The sequence below is a fragment of the Pyrus communis genome, chromosome 14, assembly GCF_963583255.1.
Source record: "Pyrus communis chromosome 14, drPyrComm1.1, whole genome shotgun sequence".
NCBI classification, from domain to species: Eukaryota; Viridiplantae; Streptophyta; class Magnoliopsida; order Rosales; family Rosaceae; genus Pyrus; species Pyrus communis.
The window spans coordinates 1,297,545-1,309,572 of NC_084816.1; the positions used below are offsets into that span (position 1 = coordinate 1,297,545).

The window sequence follows — 12,028 nt, forward strand, 5'->3', positions numbered from 1 at the left end:
TTTGTATTTTATTTGTACGTCAGCTAATCACATTTATTTTCATTCTTTCTTTGACCATTTTGAAAGAAAAAATAGCATGTGTAATCAATATGCACATGAAATTAAAAGGACCAACTCACTTAGATCATCAATTGCTATCATTACATAAAGTATTTCACAATTAAAGTGGACATCATCATTCATCACTTCTTCAAAGTTCAAACAATTGTTAGGGTAGTGGAACATAGAGTGGAGAACTTCTCATGGAACCAAGCAATCATGTTCACAGTAGTACCACCACCTTATGTTGGTTGCATGGTTATTTTAGGAAACCATGGCCCCAAGGGCATTTTGGTCAATTTAGTTTATACCAAAACCATACCTCCTACATCGAGGAAGAGTTACCCCTCTCTCTCTCTCACACTCTCTCTCTCTGCTTCACATGCTCTCATTCTATCAAAATCCATAAGAACCAAGACAAAGAAGCTCATTGGCTTAGGGTAGCCCCTACTCTCTCTCTCTCTCTCTCTCTTTCTCTCTCTCTCTGTCAAATTTTCTGGTTTTCCAAGATTCCACTGTGGATATGATCATCTCTGCATACCACACCCAACCATTGGATTCCCACTCCTTCATTCTCTCTGTTCTTATCTCTCCCTGAACAATCTCATTCTCACCCCACTCCTCCTCTGCCCTCCTCTGTTTTTCTCTCTTGTTTTTCATGGCTTCTTTTACTTCAAATACTAACAATTCTCAACCCCAAGAGAATAATTCCAATGTCAAAAACGATGTCAGGAGGCAGGAAATCCAAGCCGCCGTTGCCAAAGCAGTGGAGCTGAGAGCTCTCCATGCTGCTCTGGTTCAAGGAAGCAGCCCTGCAAATCTCAGGTTCCGTTCTTCTTCCCCTGCCTCCCGCCCTGCCTCCCAGTTCTCTGCTCTGGACTACCCCGTTTTCACTCCGGTGAGTCGAAATTTTGGACATTCTTCATTTTTCGTTCTCTAGTTTCCGGAATTTGCTCTTGTTTCTCTACTACTGTCATACAATTTGTTCTTTGCTTTTAATAAATATTTTTAGTTTATAAAGAGGGTGGTTTTTTTTTTTGGGTGTTGCGAGCGTGCCACTACTTCGTTTTCATTCTTTCTAGCATGGAATTTGCTTTGTTTTCTTTGTTATTGTGAGAAACTTTTGTTCTTTCGATATATCAAAAGCGAATCCCGAAGATATAAAAGAAACGACAGGAGGGGAAAATTAGAGCGTGAAAGTCACAAACCCTTTACAACCCAAGTCCAATACTGAAATGTTGTATTTTATGCATACTTGAGTTAGGCCAGTTGGTAACGGCCTTAAAAAGTTGGAACGCTCCCCTCGTATATTAGAGTAGTTTAGATCTTCGTATTTAAAAAATAATAATAAGATTGTATTTTGCGGTTAATAAGTGCTGGAAGAGTTCACTAAATTTGGAGACATTTTACAGAGTTATGAAGATGAACCACTGCCCGGATTTCAACAAATTCCGACAATGAATCGAAGGTTATCCGAGAATTGGGACGAGTATGGCGGGCTAGAAGGAAATGTGGATGAAACAGTTGCATCAAATTACAAAGAAAACTCATCTTCAAGAAAAGGGTTTCCTTCCGATTTTGCCAACTTAGAGTCCCATGCTTGTCCAGCTGAGGATCACAAATCTGTGACAAGCTCTTCATGTGCAAACAACATCACTGTGCTTCAAACGTCGCCTGCCAAGGAATACTTCAGGTCGAGAAGGCGAAATAGTTTGGGGGATTTCAACTCGGTTTCATCTTGTAATCGATGCAAGCCTGCGATCATAACAAGTGAATCGGAGGTTGGGACGAGGAACTGCAGGAATTCTAACAGTGTTGTGCCGTTGACAGATTCACATTCTTCTGTTCGGTCACAACCAAAGAGTCGGGGAGTCATTTCGTGGTTGTTTCCCAAGTTAAGGAAGAAGCACAAGAACGAAAGCTCTCCAAACCGAACAGAACCAGAGGAAGTTTCTCAGGTTTATAGGGACTTGGGGATAATGTCAATTGAGACGTTGAGGAAACAGCTCACAGAAGCGAATGAGCAGAGAGACGCCGCGTTAATGGAGGTTTTGGGGATGAGATCTTCGCTCGGGGAGCTGAAACAGAAGATGGACTACTTGGAAACTTACTGTGAAGAGCTGAAGAGAGCTTTGAGACAAGCAACACATACCAAGAATTCCCAAATCCCTGAAAAGCTTGGGAACTTCCCAAAGAGTGGCAAATCCAACGATGGGAATGCAGAAAACCTAATGCCGGTCAGCGAGGAAGTAATGGTGGAAGGTTTCTTACAGATAGTATCGGAAGCAAGACTGTCTGTAAAACAGTTCTGCAAGATCCTTGTAGCGCAGATCGAAGTAACAGATAACACCCTGGTGGATAATTTGAACATGCTTCTCGAGCCGTTCAAATTGTCATTGAGTTCTAAGCACTCCAAGGAAGTGTTGTACCATTTGGAAGCCATCATCAACCAGTCACTCTACCAAGACTTCGAGAACTGTATGTTTCAGAAAAATGGCTCGCCGAAGATTTTAGACCCTCACCAAGCACGCCAAGCGCAGTTTTCTTCTTTCGTTGCCCTCAGAAACTTGAGCTGGAACGAAGTATTAAGAAAGGGAACGAAGTATTACTGCGAAGAATTCAGTAAGTTTTGCGATCAGAAGATGAGTTACATCATTACAACACTAAATTGGACAAGGCCGTGGCCGGAGCAGGTTCTTCAAGAATTCTTTGTTGCTACCAAGTGCATTTGGTTGCTTCATTTGCTTGCATTTTCGTTCAATCCGCCTCTCGGGATTTTGAGGGTGGAGGAGAATAGGAGCTTTGATCCACATTACATGGAAGACATGTTCACGGACAGGCAGAGATCGTACGGTCCGAGCCGGGTTAAGATTATGGTAGTGCCAGGGTTTTATGTGCAGGATAGGGTTTTAAGGTGTAAGGTTCTTTGCAGATATATGTCTGCAGGTTCAGTAAATTGATCCCTTCTTTTCAATATATATATATATATATATATATATATATATATATTAGTTTTTTATCAATCAATTATTGCCTTCTTTAGGTTTTTATTTATTTATAATTATTTTGTATGGATTAACTATTCAACTACCATCGATGCTTCAACTATACAAGGCTTAATTGGATTTATCGTCTCTGTGATGATAAGATAGTTGAAAGATAATGCTTGTGGTAAAAATATTATGATTTAAGCCCCGTGGTAATGTTAGGCTTTAAACTCAAGTAAAAGTTCTGTCAACTCTTTGTTAATTGTTAGCACCTAAGCCTCACATGTGAGGCTAAAAATATAAAGTTAGCCTCCCATACTAACAATTAACGGAGAGTTCAGTTTTGGGCACATGTGGCTCACATTCTAACAATTAACGGAGAGTTGACAAAACTTTTAATTCTAAACGTTAGGACTTCCCCACATGCGTTTCTCCTGATTTTTTTTACCAGAGGGTCTATCTTCCTCACCACCAGGACTAACAATCCAATTAGGCCATTATATAAATGTTGATATTGTGTTCATAGGGTTATCAGTGAAAGTCTACGGGGCAAAGTACCAGCAATGTGCCATCAGTTCATTAGGCTGTTGGACTAGTCAGTTGATCAGGCGGTATGACCCAAGTTTTTCCTCCTCAACCAGAACCTGCTTATAAGTGAGACAATCTCAACAATCTATGGATTCTTGAGCACAAAAAATATGACTGAAATTGTATTGCAAGCACGCAGAAATACCGTCCTACCGAACCAATTACAGCATACAAAACAAAGGACAAAATAATCAAATAGAGCAAAACTTCAGGGGTGGCAAGTACTCGTCTCAAAACTTCGGTCGCTAACAACATTATGACTAGAAAAAGAGAGGAAGAACTCATAACTATTTTTCTGCAACTGCAAACGCTAATCCCAAATATACGAGAAGAGGCCGGATTTATGTATGACCATTTGAACCCTCGCCGCCTCAGGGCACGGCGTCCATCAACTGAAGCTCAGTGCAGATACCTTCATGCATTTACTTTTACTTTCTTCATCAGCTCTATGAATTCACTGAAAACTGCAGTAAAAAACAATCCCTTAACATTTTTGTAATTTAACATTACACGGTATGTAAAATTGTAAAGAAATGGTACCATAAGGGCGATAAAAAGTAGCTAGAAAGAAGCAACAGGAAAAAGAAAAGCTCTCGTAGCTATGAGCTTTAGCTTCACCTTTCAGTAGGTGATGAAATTCCTAGATTTCTTGTTAAAAGTGCATATCTCTAATTGGTGCAAGCATCTTCGGCAGATAATACTAGTAAATTTAAGGTTTACTTATTAGTATGTAGAAACATAGTTCACATTACCGTAGTCCGAATCATGAGGTCCTGGAGATGCTTCAGGGTGGTACTGAATAGACATGATGTTTCGTGCAGGATAGGCAAGGCCAGCACAACTTCCATCATTGAGATTGACATGAGTTACTTCTACACCCTCTGGAAGTGATCCAGCCTCAACTGCAAAGTTGTGGTTCTGCAACAAAATTAGAGGATGGAAAGGTTCATATATGTCCATTACTTCGACATGTTTACTTTAGACAGTTCAAAATTTTCGAACATAATAAATTTCTAACATTGACATACCTGAGCACTTATCTCAACATGTCCAGTACGAAGATTACGGACTGGATGATTTCCTCCATGGTGGCCAAACTTCATTTTGAAAGTTTTACCGCCTAATGCCAGGCCAAGCAACTGATGGCCCATGCAAATTCCAAAAACTGGAACCTTCCCAAGAATCTCCTTGACTGTTTCAACAGCATAAGGAACAGCAGATGGGTCTCCGGGGCCATTGCTGAAAAGGACCCCATCTGGTTTCAATTTAAGAGTCTCTGATGCTGGCCATGTTGAAGGCACAACAGTAATTTTACAACCATACGAAGCCAAGCGCCTGAGAATATTATGCTTGATTCCAAAATCATATGCAACCACCTACAATTCAGACAGACAGGAATAAGATAAAAGGTCAACTAAGACCAAAGTACCAACATCAGAACAATACTGGTCCTCTAGCAAATGTGTTTGCCTTTCGCTTTATAGTTAAAGAGATAAAGGAAGGGATGGGGAAGGAGAGAAACAAGAGATGTGACATGTGACAAAAAGAGTATGCATAATAGGATACAATTAGATTAGAACTAAAAAACAATTTACTTCCAAAACCATCCTATATATTTTTTCCTTCATCTCTGTTCTCCTCTCCTTTTCCCCTCTCGTTAATTTTAAAACAAAGGAACGAAAATGATACCAAACATTCTGTTTAGTAATTCAAATTTAACTCAATACTGACTTACATGAAATGCATCTCCATCTCTTTTACTGGAGTTAAATGCCCACTCTGAATCTGTTTTATCAACCCAATCATGAGGGGCCTTACATGACACACCACTTATTAGATCGACCCCTGCAAAATTAAAACAAGAAACCTTGGAATTTTAATCCTTAAACTTGATTTCTTTTTCTGTTACATCCTTTGACTTATTTAACTAACAAATACTTACCAACAATTTCCCACGAACGAGACATTTCCAATAGTTCTTCATCTGATTTTGTCTTTTCTGTGCTTAAAACACCAATAAGGCTTCCATCTTGCCTTAATCTTCGGGTGATAGCACGTGTGTCAACATCATCTGTTTCATAATCAATCAGCACCAAAAGCAAAACGTCAGAAGTCATACACAAACAGCATAGCACACCAATTAACATGATTCTGCAAATTATTAGTTCCTTAAAGATCAATGCCCAGGTCTAACTTACAAATTCCCATGATGTTCCTTTCTGCTAAATAATCACCAATTGTTTCTGCACATCTCCAATTTGAAGTACTGCAAATTAACAATCACACAGTGTAGTTTATTGTCAAAACTGAGCATCACAGCCCAATCACGGAAATGGCTGATATTAATGTTCCTATAGCAGTATTTGAAGAAGGACCAATTGGTCACCTGATGCTTAAACTTCTGATCACCAGACCGGCAAGGAAGCATTTCCTTGATTCTTCATCATCTGATAAAGATGACACCAATAGCAGAATTCAGCATATCTAAGACGGTATAAATTTCAAAACTTGAGAAAGAAAACTTAACCTACCAAAATTTACACCAGTATTTCCAATATGTGGGTTTGTCATCAGGACAAATTGACCAGCATAACTAGGATCTGTAATAATTTCTTGGTACCTGCGTAAACATGTAAAATGCCCGTATATCAGACCCCATATATTACAGGCTGAAATTATGAATTCCTCGACATTGATACCGAACCACGGAGGAGGTAACTAGTTCCACTTATACAAGTACCAAATTTACGTTACAATGTTAAAATATGCAGCTAAGTCCCACAAACGGAAAGAACCTGACACCAAAGTTCAAATGTTAAGAAATATTGCTGGGAAATACAAAATCATAAGTATCTCACCCAGTCAAGGATGTATTGAATACAACTTCACCAACTTGGGTCCCTGAAGCGCCAAACGACTTCGCTCTCCAGATTGAACCATCTTCAAGCACAAGCCTAGCATCTGAGGTCTTCCAAGGTCTTTCTGCCAAATCTAAACCCCAACAAACAATACAAAACACACAGAACCATATATTTTTTATAATAAAACTACCAATTTAATCTGTATTATAAAGAAATTATCAACAATCAAGATTATAAACCTCCGAGAGTGAATTCTGAGCATAAGAACAAGAATTTCAATAAAACTGAATAAACCCATCATTTGTTTTTCACTTTTATTAATTTTTTTTTCACATTCCTGGACATAAAACTGAAGTTCCATGGCACGCAATTAACTTGTTTATCATCTAATTACTGTAAGGACACAATATTTTTTTCTAATATAAAACAAATATTTTAAATATTCATGCGCATTAATGTATTGGGAAAGTTGGAAGAGTGAAAGAAAAGCAATTGAAACAAGAGGTGACGGCAGAGCAGAACCTGGGACGGTGGTTGAGGTGGCGGAGGAGCATCGGATGGTGAAAGCTCTGAGCTTTGATGGGTTTGGAGACTTGGGATGGAATAAAGTCCACGGATTTAGAAGAGCTAATTCCATAGCTGCTGCGGCCATACTCCTCCCTCTGTTGCGGCTGTGGATTATTTGGCTTCGCTATGCGTCTGTGTTAGAGAGAGAGAGTAGAAAATAGAAAGGGGATATACGTACGATACATTATAATTTTTTTAGTGGTCAGACATTAAAAAAAACAAAACGCCATTCTTATTATATTTTTATAATATTTTTATAAGTAATGCTAGAGAGATTAAATTTGTAAATAAAATTTTAAAAACTAAAAGATATATGAGTTGATGATTGGTTTATTACTTACACGTTGATAAACGTGCTTACTCTTATTGGTAACACATCATTTAGTTTGCAAATTTAGTCTATAAATTTAGTCTTCCTAACATTACCTCTTTTTTATATCTCATTTGTACCATATTTCATTGGGCCTAAATGTGTGTCTCATCTCTATCAGAAAAATGAAAGAAATATAGTATGAAAAATGTGATAAGAGTAGTATTTTTGTAAAAAAAAATGCAATAAGAGTTAAAGCTTAGGAAAGCAACTAATAAATTAACATGCATAAGATTCAAATTCCAATATCCTAGTGAAGAGGGTGTTAAATTTTTTTTTTTTGCGTCATGAGTTCGAAACTTTCCTCATCAAAACTAATGTAAAATGTGAGATAAAAGACCTAATAAATTAACGTTGACCACATGATGCCAAAGGCCAATTTAGAATTGGCATTTAAATTTTAAAAATAATTATTGGCACTTTAAAATGAGTCCCTTACTCCGGGTGGCCTATGGCTACGGAACAGTTTTTCAACGCCGGTCGAGCAGGTCGGAGTTTTGCGCGGAGGTGGCGAGGGGGAAGATTTGCGAGGTTCTGAAGGAAGATAGTGGCGGATACGGGTTGGGTGGGTGATGAATGAGATGGAGAAAGGGAAGAAAATGAGAAGGAAAGCTTGTGAGGCGCTTTGGAAGACTTTCTTTCTTACAGCTGCGGCAATGTCATACACAGTAGAAGAAAATGGTGGACTCAAAACCAAATGAAATTTTACCAAATAGACGAGAATAATTTAGCAAATGATCATTATACTTAATGCAAGTACAAATCAACTGCATGTAACATGCTCAGAAAATATCCATTAACACATAACACCGTAAACCTAATTGAACGAATCTGACTCGATTAATAAAACGAGAGCAAAATAGCTTCCAATGATATATATATATATATATATATATAGAGAGAGAGAGAGAGAGAGAGAGAGAGAGAGAGAGAGAGAGATGTTGAAATGTTATCCTCAAAAATGTTGCAACAGTTGCTTCTAATTGAAACCTCTGTGAGTCTTATGATATGCTGTAAAACTCAGCAGAATTGGTTATCAATGAGAATGTAATCCTGTTGCAAAGTGCCCTGTTTATACCAATGATAAAAAACATAAGCAAGATACAGCTGAGCTTTCATACTTCGTCCACCAAAAGCTACGAACTTCATACTCACTCCACCGAAAAAGCTATGAACTTTCATGCTCACTCCACCAGAAGCTAACAGAGAGACTTGGCGTTAGAGATCGCACATAGTGCCACCACTTTGGTGGGATATAAAGCATATCACCTTCCTCTAAAATGCAGTCAAGAAATTCCAGGTCACGCATCTTTGGGAACTCGTTCTCATCTATGTTGTCTAGATCAACCTTCAAACCAATGTATTTTCAATCAGTAATATATTTGAGCTTTAGAACAGAGAATCCAATCCCATATATATAATCTACATTGACCTTATCAGAGATATAGGAATGGGCATGCATGGCAAGGCACTCATTGTTTAGAACAGAAAAATAACGTAGCATCAGTAAACACAACAAAATAATAAGGTCGAGAATGTAATTACCTGGCTCGAGTTGCATAGCATGGTCTCAGTGTATGGGTAGAGTTCCTCGGACAATGATGCAAGGTAGAGCCTAATATACTTTTTGCCAACTACCTGAAAAAGAGGGATGGATTTGAGTCATACAATTGTTTGGATCATTTTATTCTATTAACAAGAAAACAACAGCAATATACCAACAGACAACGGATAAATGTGCTCGGGCACGCAATCAAGTACAGCATTATGTGCCTGGAATGAAGCATCAAAGCATTCTTGCCATTCATGATGATTCAGCACATTGAAATCGTTCTGCAATGTGCACTGAAGACACGGTTTGGCAGCAACATGTTGAAGACATATTTTGGAGCCAGCGCACCCAGGCATGTTCTATGAAATTACCAGCTTGTTTAAATATGCACATGGTTTTACTTTTTAAAGATGGCAATGTAGGTCTGTGACAATGCATTTAGGTTACAATCGTTTGCTTTCCTTCCGTGACACTCATATCTCCACCATCACACGACTATCCCATTACAAATGATTTGTTCCCCTAGAAAAACTATGAACTAACTTTGGAACTCATAACTGAAACAATTTGATGGTAAATCCAGCTTACTGAATGATTATTATACTGAGTAAGTAAAGTATAACACTCCAGAAGGCAACATCATGACGTAAATACTCAATTCAGGAAACTAAATCTAATAAGAAAATGCAACTCTTACCACATATGTACCACCTCTCAAAAAGATATGGGATCCACATGTGTTGGTGGGCCCCACCTCTATTAGAAAGGTGGGACAAATGTCGTAAGTGTAGCATTACTCAAATCTAATATACCTGAGCAAAAACATTATGGTGTGGATCGTGGTGTAATGGAGTTACTGTCCCAGCTGGACCAAACCAAGCATTTAGAGACCTTAGTTCGCCACCACTGGCAAAACAATAGTCAGGAATACATATGTCCTCACGTAGCTCAGTTATCTGCATATCAATAATGGGATATAAGAAATACGAAGGTGGAAAATTGGGGCGGTCCAGCCCAACAAGTAGGCGTATCGCCATTAAAAACATGGTAACGGTGTAAATGAACACACCTGATCAAACAAGGGATGCTGAGCAAGATATGTTGGGGCAGCAGAAGTAGATCCACTCGCCTGAATCCTCTCAAGAAACTGGGAAAATGTAATAAGCTCTTGCTTCCACTCCGGGTACAAATAATTTTTCCCGACCTACAGTGCATTCAAAACTTTACCAATTTTCAGTTATATAACAAAAATCAACGAATTAACGAAGAAAGTAATTCAATCAAGCATCAATTTTCAACAAACCAGTGGTCCAGTACTACTACATTATGAAGAAAATCACCTCAACTGGCACGGTGCGATCACCGGCAACCTTTGTTAGATAATCCAAGTCATTCCACTTACTCCTGGCCGGCCAATGATCCATACCATCGGTTATTATAACCGGGCGACCTGGTAACAAGTATTCACTCAAAAACCCCTCCAAAGACAGGCCTGATCTCTTCACAACCATTTTACAAGAAAGTGACTTTCTGGGCAAAACTCCAAGCAACTGCCAATCAAAAAGTAAACACGGTAAAAATAAATGGTAATTTGCAAAACCCAGTAATCAGAAACCAATTTCAAAGCTACCCTTTTGAAAACAGAGGACTTTAGGAATTGGGATATTTTTAAATTTGGAAATTAACATAAATTCTATGAATTTAGAAGCAAGATGTTGCCTTTGAGCTATAAGCAATAAAAGGCTATGAATTTTGATGTGAAATGACGAACCTCACCTCCTTAGAGACGACGTCGTCACGGACCAATCGGCGGTCCGCATTGGGACATTTCTGCTGCTGCTGAGAAACCCTAGCGGCCCTGGCTTTGGCGGAGACGACAGTGACGAGGGAGTGCAAGTCGGGTTTCAAGAGCGGGCCGCCCATGATGAGGCCCATGTCGAGTGCCCGGAGAGCGTCGCTGAACTCACCGGCGGAGACATGAAGCTTGGACACGTGGAGGCAGGCCATGGAGTAGGCGTCGCGCCAAACGGGGAGAACGGAGTGCCAGGGACCCGAGTGGAGCTGCTCCCAAGCCATCTCGCGAGCAGCCTCCGCCGCGCGGAGGTCGCCAGCAGCGGCTCGAGACGCCATTCTGACGTAGGCGTAGCCGCCTTGCTTGGAGATGGATTGGATAAGCTGAGTCCACTCGGAATCGAGGATTGGGGTGTCGAGGTGGTGGTCGGAGTTGGCGGCAGACATGGCGGTTGGAGGAGGAGTGAGAGAGGAGAGATATTTCTAGCTGAGAACGAAAAGATATTTTGTTGATTAAAACTTGAAAGTGTATATGTGACGTGCTGGCGCACTTTTCGTTTCCATTTTGCTAAATATTTTCATATCATATTTTTATATCATTTTATATAATAACCGGACATCTACATCATTTGAAAATTTTGAAAAATCAAAGGAAAAAAAAGAAAAAGACTCATCATATACCACAATCATCATTTAATTAACTAATTTTTCTTAATTATTAGTTTATTAAATAATAAATTAAATTTAAAATTTTGATTAATTCAAATGATGTGACTATCCACATTAAATATCACCTAAAATGATATGAAAATGGAGTACAAAAACATAATATGAATAACATTATTCTTCAATTTTTTCCTTTTACATTTTTTTGTTCTTATATTTTTGGTCCACGTCGATAAAAAATAGTTGAGAGATTTATGTGGCTGATGAGGAAATCAAATTATTAAATGTATTGGGGATGCATTTTTGTTTTTATCTACACATTTCTTGAAATTTAGACAATCATTGTATCAATGCCATTAATGAAAGGGTTGGGTGGGCCTGAAGCTATCGCCACAGGACAAGACGTTGTCAAAAGCATGAGAAATGCGAAAAACTATGTCAAGTGTGACTCTATATGAATATTTTACCGTTTCATATTTTAACGTTAATTTTTAAACTAATACTATAAAATTATGACAAAAACTTAAGATATTAAGGCATCGATGAAGAATCTAATTTGTTAAGATGTTTTTTTAATATTTCTCAAAAAGCATTGTCAGTGAGGGGG

At 38.7% G+C, this 12,028-nt stretch overlaps 3 protein-coding genes across 3 annotated transcripts; 1 reads left to right on the forward strand and 2 right to left on the reverse strand.

Moving 5' to 3' along the window:
- Positions 1–423: 423 nt before the first annotated feature.
- On the forward strand, positions 424–3,066 carry LOC137716505 (IRK-interacting protein-like). The gene is made up of 2 exons (XM_068455961.1): positions 424–937; positions 1,452–3,066. The coding sequence occupies exons 1-2, from the start codon at positions 698–700 to the stop codon at positions 2,997–2,999; spliced, it is 1,788 nt and encodes a 595-aa protein (XP_068312062.1). The 5' UTR covers positions 424–697; the 3' UTR covers positions 3,000–3,066.
- A 640-nt stretch (positions 3,067–3,706) lies between these two features.
- Positions 3,707–7,202, reverse strand: LOC137715370 (carbamoyl phosphate synthase small chain, chloroplastic-like). Its single transcript, XM_068454674.1, has 10 exons — positions 6,998–7,202; positions 6,473–6,605; positions 6,146–6,234; positions 6,001–6,061; positions 5,813–5,880; positions 5,557–5,685; positions 5,350–5,459; positions 4,643–4,990; positions 4,367–4,532; positions 3,707–4,078 (listed from the first exon to the last, which is right to left on the reverse strand). The coding sequence occupies exons 1-10, from the start codon at positions 7,125–7,127 to the stop codon at positions 4,029–4,031; spliced, it is 1,284 nt and encodes a 427-aa protein (XP_068310775.1). The 5' UTR covers positions 7,128–7,202; the 3' UTR covers positions 3,707–4,028.
- Positions 7,203–8,359: 1,157 nt separating this feature from the next.
- Positions 8,360–11,288, reverse strand: LOC137716506 (lysine-specific demethylase JMJ30). The gene is made up of 6 exons (XM_068455962.1): positions 10,741–11,288; positions 10,305–10,514; positions 10,034–10,168; positions 9,777–9,920; positions 8,958–9,050; positions 8,360–8,760 (listed from the first exon to the last, which is right to left on the reverse strand). The coding sequence occupies exons 1-6, from the start codon at positions 11,200–11,202 to the stop codon at positions 8,581–8,583; spliced, it is 1,224 nt and encodes a 407-aa protein (XP_068312063.1). The 5' UTR covers positions 11,203–11,288; the 3' UTR covers positions 8,360–8,580.
- Positions 11,289–12,028: the final 740 nt, after the last annotated feature.

Coding starts and splice junctions, on each gene's coding strand:
- LOC137715370 (XM_068454674.1), bottom strand. CDS start 7,127: ATGGCCGCAGCAGCTATGGAATTAGCTCTTCTAAATCCGTGGACTTTA. Junction 6,062..6,145: donor AAATACTGGTGTAAATTTTG/GTAGGTTAAGTT, acceptor CATCTTTATCAG/ATGATGAAGAATCAAGGAAA. Junction 5,460..5,556: donor TCGTTCGTGGGAAATTGTTG/GTAAGTATTTGT, acceptor TTAATTTTGCAG/GGGTCGATCTAATAAGTGGT.
- LOC137716505 (XM_068455961.1), top strand. CDS start 698: ATGGCTTCTTTTACTTCAAATACTAACAATTCTCAACCCCAAGAGAAT. Junction 938..1,451: donor ACTACCCCGTTTTCACTCCG/GTGAGTCGAAAT, acceptor GACATTTTACAG/AGTTATGAAGATGAACCACT.
- LOC137716506 (XM_068455962.1), bottom strand. CDS start 11,202: ATGTCTGCCGCCAACTCCGACCACCACCTCGACACCCCAATCCTCGAT. Junction 10,169..10,304: donor ATCGCACCGTGCCAGTTGAG/GTGATTTTCTTC, acceptor AATGCACTGTAG/GTCGGGAAAAATTATTTGTA. Junction 8,761..8,957: donor TGCTATGCAACTCGAGCCAG/GTAATTACATTC, acceptor ATTGGTTTGAAG/GTTGATCTAGACAACATAGA.